Raw genomic sequence first — 15045 nt, forward strand, 5'->3', positions numbered from 1 at the left:
AGAGAGCATCACATTAAAAATGTGTTTTAAAAAGTTCAAGACTTAAGAGTAAAAATGTTAGGATTTTAGAAAATTCATTAGTATATTTTAATTCCAAATATATTCCATGTATATATACCACAAAACCTGTTGGTTCTCTCTCCTTGTTTTTGGCTACCAGCTTCATTCCTATCCTGTCAAGCCATTTTAATATCATTCCCGTATAATCATTTTTGGTCACTCTTCCTTCTTTATACCTTTAATCCTCATATTATTTCATGCTTTTTCATTATTTCCCAACCCATCAATACACAACCTTCATAAGAGCCAAACTGGCAATACTTTAATTTCTAGGAATTTATCTAAAGATATGCTCATGCAGAAGTGAAATGACTTATCTATTCAATGTAGCATTGTTTATAATAGAGAAAAATTAGAAACAACTGATCACCAACAGCTGATAGATGAAAATAAGTTGTGGTACATAGAGAAATAATATTTAGTCATAAAAAGATGGAAGCAATTATATGCTGATAACATTCTTTGTATGTGGGTAAGATAGACTGTTAAGTCAGGACACCTGGGTGGCTCAGTGTTTGAGCATCTGCCTTGGGCTCAGGGCTTAATCCTGGGGTCTTCAGACAGAGTCCCACATCAGGCTCCTTTTGGGGAGCCTGGTTCTCCCTCTGCCTATGTCTCTGCCTCTCTCTGTATCTCTCATGAATAAATAAAATTTAAAATAAAAATGGGATGCCTGGGTGGCTTAGTGGTTGAGCACCTGCCTTCAGCCCAGAGAGTGATCCTGGAGTCCCAGGATCTAGTCCCACATCAGGCTCTGTGCATGGAGCCTGCTTCTCCCTCCGCCTGTCTCTGCCTTGCTCACTCTCTGTGTCTCTCGTGAATAAATAAATTTTAAAATCTTAAAAAAAAAGATACACTGTTAAGTAAACAAACAAACATAATGGACATACTACTATCTGGGTAAAAATAGGAAGTATGTGTAAATATAATTGCTTATAAATGTTTAGAGTATCTCTGGAAAAATACCAATATAACATTTGATATATCCTGGGATGGGAACTATGATTGGCAGATGGACAATTCTCAATGTTTATCCCTTTCTACTGTTTTATTTTTGAACCATGAATTATTTCAAAAAAATAAAATTATTCTAAAAATAACCAATAAATATCTATTTACAACCTATGTCTTTAACCTTGGACGAGACACAAGAAAGGAACCTTGAACCTTACCCTATTTCCATATCTATTCTCTTCAATAATGGAAGGAATTCAGAATTCTGTCAGCAACAAAAAGTTACCTCCTGCCAGATATTGTCCTATATGTGCCATGGGGGCAAATGGAGAATATATACAAAGCCCCCTTTAAAGACTTAAGTTAGTACAAAAGCACTCTATAGTTGACTATAATTACTGGAATTACAATGGAGCAACTGCACCATTAGGTATGTATTCTTTCAACAGTCAAAACGCATCGAACATATCAATAGTTCTCAACCCATGTAACAATAATCAGTTAAGGAGTTTTTAAAAATACTGATGCTTGGATTTCACTTCTAGAAATTGCTTTAAAAGGCTTGAAGTGGGGATCCCTGGGTGGCGCAGCGGTTTGGCGCCTGCCTTTGGCCCAGGGCGCGATCCTGGAGACCCGGGATCGAATCCCACATCGGGCTCCCGGTGCATGGAGCCTGCTTCTCCCTCTGCCTGTTGTGTCTCTGCCTCTCTCTCTCTCTCTGTATGACTATCATAAATAAATAAAAAAATGTTAAAAAAAAAAAAAAAAGGCTTGAAGTGTGGCATAGGCACTGATAATTTTTAAAGTTCCCCAAGTTGAAAGAGGGATGCTAGGAATACAAAGCTAGAGGAAATGATTTGGAATGAGAGAAGAGTTCAAATTCCTCAGAGTTCCTACCATTTACCTATAGTTCCCTGCAAATCCCTACCAGTTACAGTATGGATTTGAGCAAATTCGAATTATTATTTAAATTCTTTCTGCCTTGGATTATAGCAACTGAATAAAATAACATACTGTTTCTTTTCTTTTTTTTCTTTTTAGAGAGAGAGCAAGAGAGCATGCACACGTGTGTGGGGAGGGGCAGAGGAAGAGGGAGAGAATCTTAAGCAGGCTTCACTCTCTCTCAGTGGGAGGCTTGACTCGGGGCCAATCTCATGACTCTGAGATCACAACCTGGGCTGAAACCAAGAGTCAGTCCTTTTAAAGGAATCTAACACATCTGACATTTAGTAGTTGCTCAGTGAACAGGTAAAATCCTATCTTCTGATAGAAAAACTGCCTATAGAGAAATAAACTTCAACTTCAGCTTAGACTTATTTTTTCTGGTTTGCTGGTTGCACTTGAATTCCTACTGGAAAACTAAAAGTAGAATTCTTAATTCTACTGACTCATCAATCACTCACAAAACCACCTATGCATATACTAATTTGAGTATAACAACCACACATGGCATGTCAAACATGTTATAATGGATTCTAAGAATCTATGGGTGAATTTTTTATGTCTGGACCTAGGATGTCATCACAGTTATAGTATCTAACATTTACTGTGCCACAACAGTGAATCACTCTGCCAAGTAATTTATAGGCATGAGGGATCCCTGGGTGGCGCAGCAGTTTGGCGCCTGCCTTTGGCCCAGGGCGCGATCCTGGAGACCCGGGATCGAATCCCACGTCGGGCTCCCAGTGCATGGAGCCTGCTTCTCCCTCTGCCTGTGTCTCTGCCTCTCTCTCTCTCTCTGTGACTATCATAAATAAATAAAAATTAAAAAAAAAAAAAATTTATAGGCATGATTCCATTTAATCCTCACAAAACTTCAAGTTATTTTTATCCTTATTTCACAGATAACAGATTTAGAGATATGAAGTAACTTATGCAAGGTTATACAACTACTAAGTGGCAGTGACAGAATTCAAATCCAGTTCCATCACTCTTCAAAGTCTCTGCTCTTTACCCCCATGCTATATTAATTCTCAGATCCTTTTTTTCTCTCTCACTCTTTCATTTATGCTTCTGAGAAGTAATAAGGCTTTAGCATATATTATCAGAAATTTCCTTTTCAGAGAGTCTTTTCCAAGGCCACAGAAACTTTCCAAGTTGGCCGGGCACCAGAAAAAATTACCAGTTAAAGAAAAATTAGTTTGTATAATAGAAATTATTCCTATGAGAACACCCTCCATTTCTAATTCCCTTCATTTAAAAAAAGTTCTAGGGACTACCCAAGGTATACCAACATATGAGTAATTCCCATCTGGTTAAAGAGCCAATAATCTATACCTCCAAAGGTTGCTCCTATTCCCAGAGACATTTTTTCTGGGATATTCCTTTGAAAACGTAATTGGTTATATACTCTACGATTGTGTCCAGGTAATTTTGCAATCAATGTTAGATGGGAAATAGATAGTAAGGATCTCACATTAATCTTTATATTCTAGTTGGAAAGAATACTCTGTATTTTAGGGATGTAGTTCTAGTTCTTTTTAAAAATGGTTTGCTTTAAAAAAAAAAAAAATAAAAAAATAAAAATGGTTTGCTTTTAATAGTTTTATGCTTACCTGTTTTATAGTCATTACAGCTTATATAGGCTTTTTAGTTATAATTTTTTAAATAAATTACTGATTTTTTTTCTCCATGGAGTCATAATGGAATAATTTTAAAGTAATGAAAAGAATTTTCAAAAGCAAGGTTAATTTATCCATAATTTTTTTTAAGAGAAAGAAAGAGAGGGTGGGAGTATGCGGGTGTGGGGGGTAGAAGAAGAGAGAGAGAATCTTAAGCAGGCTCCACACCCAGTGAGCAGAAGGACTTGGAACTCCATCTCACGATGGTGAGATCATGACCTCAGCCAAAATCAAGAGTTGGACGTTTAACTGAATGGGCCACCCCAAGGTTAAGTTATACTTTAAAAGTGAGGGTTTATTCACCAAGAACCTATTATCTGTATTAGGCTGGAACTGAGGTAGGGTGATAGGAGATGAAGGGGTAATTATAAAACTAGTGATACAATGCCTCTGCTCTCAAGAAGCTCATGTTAAATATGTGAATATCTAACATAAGGTGGAGTTAAATGCCCTAAGAGGTATAGCTAAAGTGCTGTGAATGTTCAAAGGAAGAAATATAAAGATTACTTAAAAAAAAAAGATCACTTATAGCTTGAGAAATAAAAAGAGGCTTCAAAGAAAAAAATAACAGTTAAGTTAGGCATTGAAGGACAGACAGAATTTGGACTGAGAGAAACAGGAAAGGGTAAGGAAGACCTGTCAGGCAGGGAGAAGGGCACAAATAAGAACCCAGTATGGTGCCTGTCATAGGTAACACCCATAAAAAGCAAACAAAAATAGCTAATTCCAACAAGGTGGAAATAAGTACAATAGTTTTGAAAAAAAGAAGCTAATACAACTAAAAGCAGATCATGGAGAAAGAATGATATCAGATATAATAGAGTGGGGGAATATATGTTCTTTTTTCTCTTATTTGCATGTTAGAGTCCCAAGAGTCTGAAAGAGTTTGGATGATTCAGATTAAAGTATTTTAGAAAAGTCAATGTGGTGAAAGCTCCAAGATGGACTTGCTTCTGGGGGAAAAATGTTGCTGAAATAACCTGGTTAGAAGAAGATGGTAGTCTAACTGGCAATAGAATTAAAAAGGAGGAAAATATAGAAAGACCTTTCAAAAAGGCAATCAACAAATTTCTGGAATGTTCAAGACATGGAAGATGACTGATAGAATCCAAGTCAATTCTAAACTTTTGAACAGAGAGATGAATTATTAAGTCCAACAAATTGTAAAAAAACAAAAAAACCAAAACTACTCTGAGAGGTGTAAGTACACAGAATTTTTGATGTCAGAATAAAGTTTATTTCAAACCCAACACAATAAATGTTTAATTTCTTGCCACCTCTTGCTACGAGAGGGAAGAGTTTGGCAGACAAAGAACAAAGTAGTGCAATGGGAGATACAGAGAAAATAGAGCTTCTACTTAAACCATGTGAATCAAGTGTGTTTATAGAATCTTTGCTACTGTCACACACTCCATTCAGAATCTGATGAACGCTATAAACCCTCACTCTAGAAACAAGTGCATGTGCATATTTTGCACATAATTGCACTGGCTTCAAGAAGCTCATGTATGACTCCTAAATAAGAACCCCTGGCCTATACCTTGACCATAACTACTTATTTCCAGCAGAAAGGCAAAAAATATAAAAAGGAAGAAAATTATGAGGAGATTCTACTTCCTTAAAACTTCCTAAACCTAAATTAGTTTTCCATTTGCTACACACCAAAAGTTTCTTTTCATGACCCAGTTCTGCCTTTATTAATTGTGTGACCTTGGGCAAGTCACTTAACTTCTCTATGCCTGAGTTTCTTCATGTCAGATGGGGTCATAATCCAATTTAATAGGGGATGTAATGAGGATTAAAGTAGCCTTCTCTCTTGGTTACTCTCAAATTAACCTGTTCTATTTTTATTACAGAATTAATCATTTCCTAAAATTAGTTTACTCTTCTATTTGTTATTATCTTAATCATTCCACCTAATTTGCTACTGATGTAGGATCCACAAGAGCAAAAATGTTCTCCATTTGTTCACTGATATACTCTCAGGGCCCAACATACTAATGATTAACTGTTGACAGTAAGAAATTAGCTAATGGGCATAAAGCACTTAGCTTGGTGTCTCGGTAAGTTTATCATCATCATCATCATCATCATCATCATCATCATCATCATCATCAGGCTGAAGCTAAGAAACAGAATCTTCCTTACTGAATCCTGAGGTTTCCAGTAAAAGGAAATGGAACACTACAAAACTACACTAATCAAGACTGTGGTATAAGCATGAGAGTAGACATATAGATAGGTCAAATAGAACTGAAGGTCCAGAAATAAACTAACATTTATAGTCCATAGATTTGCAACAAAAGGGCCAAGACAATTCACTGGAGAAAGAACAGTCTTTCCAACCAATGCTATTTGGACAACTGAGTATTCATATGTAATATGAATCTGGACCCCCCCCCACACTACATAATTAAATCATAGTGGATCATAAGCCTAAATGTAAGAGCTAAAACTATTAAACTTTGAGAAGAAAATACAGGAGTAAATCTTTACGATCTTTGATTAGGCAACAATTTCTTTTTTTTTTTTTTTAAGATTTTATTTATTTATTCATGAGAGACAGAGAGAGAGAGAAGAGAGAGAGAGAGAGAAAGGCAGAGACATAGTCAGAGGGAGAAGCAGGCTCCAAGCAGGAAGCCTGATGTGGGACTCAATCCCGGGACTCCAGGATCACGCCCTGAGCCAAAGGCAGATGCTCAACCGCAGAGCTACCCAGGTGTCCCTAGGCAACAATTTCTTAGCTACACCACCAAAAGTAGAGCTAAAGAGAAAACTCAGGAGTTGGACTTTGTCAAAACTAAAACTTTTCATTAAAACTATATACAGTTTTGGTCCAGGTTGAAAATGGCAGTGGTGGCTCAGTTTTGGGTTTCTGGGCTGCTTGGTCAGTCCCAGGAATAGCTGGGGTGGTCCATGTAGAGTGAGGAGAGCTCAAATCAAATCTGGGAGGCCCTCATCTACTATGTAACACTCCCCAGCGTGGGAATGAGCATATTGAATGTCTTCCTAAAGCTACATCATGGAGAGTATCAGAGACCCAAGTTCTGGGGTAGGATGGCCTACCCTCATCTCCACATCAGGTCCAAGCCCTTTTCCTGGGGAGATGGTAATCATACTCTATTCCATAATTCTCACATGAATCCATTTCTGACCAGCTATGAAAATGAACAAAGAGAATTGGGACCACAACCCAGTGGGGACCACATTACTGGTTTGGACCCATGACTCTGCACATAGACCAGAAAAGTATATGATACCTTAAGCTCACCTTCTTTATTTGTATCAAATGATGACCAGATGACCAGTATACTGATCTTCTATCCCTTTCCTTATAGCATGAGATAGCTAATAAATAATTTAGATTAGTCCAAGGGGGAAAAAAATCCCTATATACACTTTTTACATTACAGCTGTATATAGTTTGTCTTAGTTTAAACTTCTATTTAAAGTAATCATTTCTAGTGACTGGAAGATTTGTGATCATTAGCAAATCAATCTCTGCTTCAATTTCTTCAACTGTAAGCTCTGAAAAAATGATTACAAATAGGCACATAAAATGTACTTCAGAAATGTTATAGTAGAAATACTGTTCACAGCTGAGCCACATAGTATATTGATTACATTTTCTTCTGTGTCCTCTTACTTTTTTCCAGAATGACTGTCTTTTACTTTGTTTACATAGCTTTTTATTAAACTATAACTGTTTTATAAGAACTTTTTATAGGCATAAGATATTAGCAGACATTTCACAAAAAAGCAAGCACAAATAGTTCATAAATGAAAAGGTTCCCAATTTCATTCAGAGTCAGAGACATAAAATTTTATTTTATTTTTTATTTATGTTTTAGAGACATAATATTTTAAGTCACAGTAATATATAATTTCACACCCATTATGTTGACAAAATATGAAGCCAGACATTACTAGGTATTGATAAGGATCTAAATTGGATGAACTGTCATCCACTGTGGGTGTTCTTTAGTAGTTTCATTTTACATCAACACATCTGCAGAAAGGCACTAAGATACACATAAAAAGATGTTCACAGAACCATCTGCATAAAACCAAAGAATAACAAGCAAACTAAAATCCAACACCACTAGGATATATATATTGAGATATCTTCAGATAACTGAACATGCCACAACAGAAGAAATGGATATGCTAAAATTATATGCAGTAACATGCGTGAATTTCAAAAATACATTTGAAGCATAGAAGAGTAAGTGCAGTATGATTCTATTAACAACAAAGTTCCAAAACAGGCAAAACTAAATAATATCTTTTCAATGGATACTTGCATAGGTGCTCAAACTATACAGAAAGGCAACAGAATGAGTACAGGAAGAGTCCAAGATGGTGGAGAAGTAGGAGACCTTAGTTTCATCTGGTCCCAGAAACGCAGCTAGATAGCTATCAAATCAATCTGAACACCTGCAAACTCAACCAGAGATCTAAGAAAAGAACAGCTGCAACTTTACAAATAGAAAAGCGACTACTTTCTGCAAGGTAGGAGGTGCAGAGAAGTGAATGGAAGGTGATATATGGGAAGACAGACCACAGGGATCAGGAGCCTCTGGCAGCCAGCACCAGAAAGTGATACAGCAGTGGAGCACAACACTGGAGCCTTTAGAAGTTTGCTCCAGTGAGGGATGTCCCTGCCTGAAAGGTGCGCAGGCAGTGAAGTAGGGGCAGAATCCTAGGTGGGACAGTGTGGTCTCAGGATCCCTGGGGTCACAGAAAGAACAGGGGTGCCTGAGTGTAGCAGAGTTCCCCAAGCATCAGAGTGGGGAAACTGGTTGCAATCAGCGAACCCAGGAGTAGGCTCTCAGTTAGGGGTTACCATAAACCACAAACCACTGCGGGGATGGGCAACCACTCTCTGAGCAGGGGCCCCAACAAGCAGCAGAACCACCACAAGGCCCCCAACCCTGGTACGGGTGCCAGCCTCAGCAGTCTGCAAGGTTTGGAGACTAGAAGTGGGTCCTGTGCCTGAAATACAAATGCTTAATCACAGGCTGGGTGAGTAGAGTGCAGAGGGAGACCAGGGACACAGAAGTGATTGACTGCTTTTCCCTGAGGGCACACTGAGGAACCATGAGCTTCCAGCTCTGGGCTGGAGATTGGAGGGCCACCATTTTCATTCTCAGCCTATATATATATATTTTTTTTTTTTTTCCAAGATTGTATTTATTCATGAGAGACACAGTGAGAGGCAGAGACACAGGCAGAGGGAGAAGTAGGCTCCATGCAGGGAGCCCAATGTGGGACTCATCCAGGGTCTCCAGGATCACACCCTGGGCCAAAGGAGGTGCTCAACCACAGGAGGCGTCCCATCATTCTCAGCCTCTAAAGCTGCAAGAAAGACTTCAGGGAACAAAAGCCACATAGAGCAATCCTGAGCAAATTACTTTACCTGGCCCCCTGGTAAGGGCAGTGCAATTCTGCCTGGGGCAAAGACACCTGAGAATCAGTTCAACAGGCCCCACCCCCAGAAGATTAGAAAGAAAACAGGCTAAAACCAAGTATATGGATCATAAAGAATTGCAAAATGCCAGCATCAGGGGAAAATAGTATATAGGATTCACGGGTTATTTCCCACAATTCTTTAGTCTTTCAATTTTAATTTTTTTCTTTTTCCTCTTTCAAAGAATTTATTAATTCATTTTTACAGTTACATTCTACTCTTTCACTGTATTTAATTTTATTTTTGGATATAACAAGTTTTTCTTTCTCCACAATCTTGGGATACAGTTTCTTCTAACAAACAGACCAAAATACACCCAGAATCTAGTGTATGGTTCTGTTCTCTTCACCTGTCTGATCATATTCTCTATCTCTCTCTCTCTTCTTTTTGTTGTTGTGAAAGTATTTTTAAAATTTCCTCTTTACAGGGATGCCTAGTTGGCTCATTGGTTGAGCATCTGCATTTGGCTCAAGTAGTGACCCTGAGGTTCTGGGATCAAGTCCCGAATCAGGATCCCTGCAGGAAGCCTACTTCTCCCTCTACGTCTCTGTCTCTCTCTCTGTGTGTCTCTCATGAATAAATAAAATCTTTAAAAAAATTTTTTTCATCTTTACAGTTGCATTCTATCTTTTCAATATATTTAATTTTATTTTTGTGTACATATATTTTTCTTTCTTTACAATTCTGAAATGTAGTTTCAGTTCATTCAAAAATACACTCAGGATATAGTATATTGCTCTGTTCCGCTCACTTGTCTGTTTATATATTTTTTGGTCTCTCTTTTTTTTTTGGTCTCTTAATTTTCATTTTTACAGTTACATTCTGTCCATTCATTGTATTTAATTTTATTTTTGTACATATATAAGTTTTTCATCTTTGAAATTTGGGGATCTAGTTTTCTAACAAATAGACCAAAATACACACAGGATCCAGTGTATTGCTCTGTCCTATCCACCTGTCTGATTATATTCTCTTATTTTTTTTTAAGTTTTATTTATTTTCAGTTTTGGGTCTCTTCTGATTTGTTTAGTGTATATTTCTCCAGGATCACTGTTGCCATTTTAGTATTTTGCTCTCTCATTCATCTATTCTTTTCTGGATAGAATGACAAGACAGAAAAACTCACCTCAAAAAAGAGAACAATGGGCAGCCCCGGTGGCTCAGCGGTTTAGCACCACCTTCAGTCCAGGGCATGATGCTGGAGACCCGGGATCGAGTCCCACATCGGGCTCCCTGCATGGGGCCTGCTTCTCCCTCTGCCTATCTCTCTCTGGGTGTCTCTCATGAATAAATAAATTAAAAAAAAAACAAAACAAAACAAGAAGTAGTACTGACACCCAGGGACCTAATCGATATGGACCTAAGTAAGATGTTGGAACTAGAGTTCAGAATAAGGATTATAAAGATACTAGCTAGGCCTGAAAAAAGCATAGAAGACACTAGAGGATTCTTTTCTGTAAAAATAAAAGAACTAACTAAAATTTCATCAAGTCAAAAAAAAAAAGGCTATTAATGAGATGCAATAAAAAACGGAGGCTCTAACTGCTAGGATAAATGAGGCAGAAGAGAGAATTAGTGATCTAGAAGACAAAATTATGGATAATAAAGCCAAAAAAAAGAGATAAACAACCACTGGATCACAAGGGGAGAATCTGAGAGATAAGTGATACCATAAAGCTAAACAATATTAGAATAATTGGGATCCCATAAGAAGAGGAAAGAGAGATGGGGGAGGGGGGGGCAGAAGGTATATTGGAGCAAATTATAGTGAAGAACTTCCCTAATATGGTGAAGGAAACAGGCATTCAACTCTAGGAGGCACACATAATACTAAAACATGAAAATCTCAGAGACAATGAGAAAAATCCTAAAAGCAGCTCAGAACAAGAGGTTTGTAACCTACAAGGGTAGAAACATTTGACTGGCAGCAGACCTACCCACAGAGACCTGGCAGGCCAGAAAAGCCTCTCATCATATATTTAAGGTGTTAAAGGAGAAAAAATATGCAGCCAAGAATACTTTATCCAGCCAGGTTGTCCTTCAAAATAGAAGGAAAGATAAAAAGCTTCCAGGACAAACAGAAACTAAAAAAATTTGTGATCACTAAACCAGCCCTACAAAAATAATTAACTAATAATTTAATGTCTCTCCAACAAGAAAATATAACAATTGTAAATATTTATGCCCCCAACATGGAAGCAGCCAATTATATAAACTAATTAATAACAAAATTAAAGAAACACATTGATAATAATACAATAGTAGGGGGCTTCAACACCCCACTCACTGCAATGGACAGATCATCTTAGCAGAAGATTAACAAGGAAACAAAGGCTTTGAATGACACCCTGGATCAGATGGATTTCACAGATATATTCAGAACATTCCATCCTGAAGCAAAAAAAATACATTCTTCTTGAGTATACATGGACAGATCACATACTGGGTCACAAATCAGGTCTCAACCTGTACCAAACACTAGGATCATTCTCTGCATATTTTTAGACCACAATGCTTTGAACTGGAACTCAGTCACAAGAGGAAATTTGGAAAGAACTCGAATATATGGAGGTTAAAGAGCATCCTACTAAAGAATGAATAGGTCAACCATGAAATTAAAGAAGAATTAAAAAATAATAATGGGGGCAGCCTGGGTGGCTCAGCGGTTTAGCGCCACCTTCAGCCCGGGACGTGATCCTGGAGACCTGGGATCGAGTCCCACGTCAGATTCCCTCCATGGAGCCTGCTTCTCCCTCGGCCTGTGTCTCTGCCTCTCTCTGTCTCTCTCATGAATAAATGAATAAAATCTTTTTAAAAAATCATGGAAACACACGTTCAAAACCTTTGGATGGAGCAAAGGCAGTGCTAAGAGGGAAGTATGTAGCAATACAAGCCTTTCTCAGGAAACAAAAAAGGTCTCAAATACACAATCTAACTTTATACCTAAAGGAGTTGGAGAAGGAAGAGTAAATAAAGCCTAAAGCAAGTAGAAAAGAATTAACAAAGATTAGAGCATTAGTCAATGAAATAGAAACCAAAATTAGAGTAGAAAAGATCAACAGAAACTAGGAGCTAGTTCTTTGAAAGAACTAAAAAGACTGATAAACCACTGGCCAGACTTATCAAAAAGAAAGAGAAAAGACTCAAATAAATAAAATTGTGAATGAAACAGGAGAGATCACAACCAAAACCAAAGAAATACAAACAATTAGAATATATTATGAGCAACTATACGCCAACAAATCAGGCAACCTGGATGAAATGGATGCATTCCTAGAGAGGAATAAACTACCAAAACTGAAACAGGAAGAAATAAAAAACCTGAACAGACTCATAACCAGCAAGGAAATTGAAGCAGTCATCAAAAATATCTCAACAAACACAAGTCCAGGGCTTGATAATTTTCCAGGATGAATTCTACCAAACATTTATTTTTTTTTAATTTTTATTTATTTATGATAGTCACAGAGAGAGAGAGAGAGAGGCAGAGACATAGGCAGAGGGAGAAGCAGGCTCCATGCACCGGCAGCCCGACGTGGGATTCGATCCCGGGTCTCCAGGATCGCGCCCTGGGCCAAAGGCAGGCGCCAAACCACTGCGCCACCCAGGGATCCCTCTACCAAACATTTAAAGAAGAATTAATGCCTATTCTTCTGAAGGGGTTTCAAAATATAGAAATGGAAGGAAAACTTCCAGACTCTATAAGGCCAGCATTACCTTGATCCTAAAACCAGACAAAGATCCCACCAAAAAGGAGAATTACAAACCAATATCCCCAATGAACATGGACACCAAAATTCTCACCAAGATACTAGTCAATAGGATCCAACAGTACATTAAAAGGATTATTCAGTATGACCCAGTGGAATTTATTCCTGGGCTGCATGGGTGGTTCAACATTCAGAAATCTATCAATGCAATATACTACAGTAATAAAAGAAAGGACAAGAACCATATGATCCTCTCAATAGATGTAGAAAAAGCATTTGACAAAGTACAGCTTCCTTTCTCGATTAAAACACTTCATATTGTAGGGATAGAGGAAACATACCCTAATATCATAAAAGCCATTTACAAAAAACCCACAGCAAACATCATTCTCAATGGGGGAAAACTGAGAACCCTTCCCCTAAGGTCAGGAACACAGCAGGGATGTTCACTATCACCACTGTTGTTCAACATAATACTAGAAGTCCTAGCCTTAGCAAGCAGACAACAAAAGAAATAAAAGGCATCCAAATCAGCAAAAGAAGACAAACTCTCACTCTTTGCAGAGGACATGATATTCTATGTGGAAAACCCAAAAGACTCCACCCCAAAATTGCTAGAACTCATACAGGAATTCAGCAAAGTGGCAGGATATAAAATCAATGCATAGAAATCAGCTGCATTTCTATATACTAACAATGAGACAATTAGAAACAGAAATCAAGGAGTAGATCCTGTTTACAATTGCATTCAAAATCATAAGATACCTAGGAATAAACCTAGCCAAAGAGGCAAAGGATCTGTACTCAGAAAACAAAATAAGATGCATTATCTTATTTTGATAGAACACACCCTCTGGTAGCTTCCTGAGAAAGGGAGATTAATTTTGAAACTCTCCATGCCAGGGATCCCTGGGTGGCGCAGCGGTTTGGCGCCTGCCTTTGGCCCAGGGCACGATCCTGGAGGCCCAGGATCGAATCCCATGTCGGGCTCCCGGTGCATGGAGCCTGCTTCTCCCTCTGCCTGTGTCTCTGCCTCTCTCTCTCTGTGTGACTATCATAAATAAATAAAAATTTATAAAAAAAAAAAAAAAAAAAAAAAAAAGAAACTCTCCATGCCAGATGATGTTACTGAGGAAGATACAAAGAAATGGAAAAACGTTCCATGGCTCATGGATTGTAAGGACAAATACTGTTAAAATGTCTATGCTACCTAGGGCAATTTATACATTAACTGCAAGCCTTAACAAAATACCATCAACTTATTTCACAGAGCTGGAACAAATAATCCTAAAATTTGTATGGAATCAGAAAAGACCCTGAATAGCCAAAGGAATGTTGAAAAAGAAAACCAAAACTAATGGCATCACAATCCCGGACTTCAAGCTCTATTACAAAGCTATAATCATTAAGACAGGCACAAAAACAGACACATAGATCAATGAAAGAGAACAGAATAGAGAACCCCGAAATGGATCCTCAACTCCGTGGTCCACTAATCTTGGAAAAAGCAAGAAAGAATATCCAATGGAAAGAAGACAGTCTCTTCAACAAATGGCATTGGGAAAATTGGACAGGCACATGCAGAAGAATAAAACTGGACCATTCCCTTACACCATACACAAAAACAGACTCAAAATTATTGAAAGACCTAAATGTGAGACAGGAATCCATCAAAATCCTAAAGGGGAACACAGGCAGCAAGCAAACTCTATTATCTAGGCTGCAGCAACTTCTTGCTAGACAAGTCTCCAAAGGCAAGGGAAACAAAGGCAAAGATGAACTATTGGGACTTCATCAAGATAAAAAGGTTTTGCACAGCAAAGGAAACAGTTAACAAAACCAAAAGACAACAAACAGAATGGGAGAAGATTTGCAAATATCTTATCAGATAAAGGCCTAGTATCCAAAATCTATAAAGAACTTATCAAACTCAACACCCAAAGAACAAATAACCCAATCAAGAAAGTATGAGCAGAGGACAGGAACAGACATTTCTCCAAAGAAGACATACAAATGGTCAACAGACACATGAAAAAATGCTCAAAATCACTGAACACTAGGGAAATACAAATCCAAACCAGAATGAGATACCACTTCACACCAGTCAGAATGACTAAAATGAACAAGTCAGGAAACAACAGATGTTGGCAAGGATGCAGAGAAAGGGGAACCCTTTTATACTGCTGGTGGGAATGCAAGCTAGTGCAGCCACTCTGGAAAACAGTATGGA

General features: G+C 37.9%; 2 protein-coding genes across 2 annotated transcripts in view; one reads left to right on the plus strand and one right to left on the minus strand.

Annotated features, from left to right (window-relative positions):
* Positions 1-15045, minus strand: part of PPME1 (protein phosphatase methylesterase 1) — an 87088-nt gene that overhangs the window by 43850 nt on the left and 28193 nt on the right. The window lies entirely within an intron of this gene.
* Positions 6483-6863, plus strand: LOC112667822 (cytochrome c oxidase subunit 6A1, mitochondrial-like). The gene is given in 1 exon segment (XM_035703647.1): positions 6483-6863. A coding segment is annotated over 1 exon segment (381 nt).

Source organism: Canis lupus, chromosome 21 (assembly GCF_003254725.2).
Source record: "Canis lupus dingo isolate Sandy chromosome 21, ASM325472v2, whole genome shotgun sequence".
NCBI lineage: Eukaryota > Metazoa > Chordata > Mammalia > Carnivora > Canidae > Canis > Canis lupus.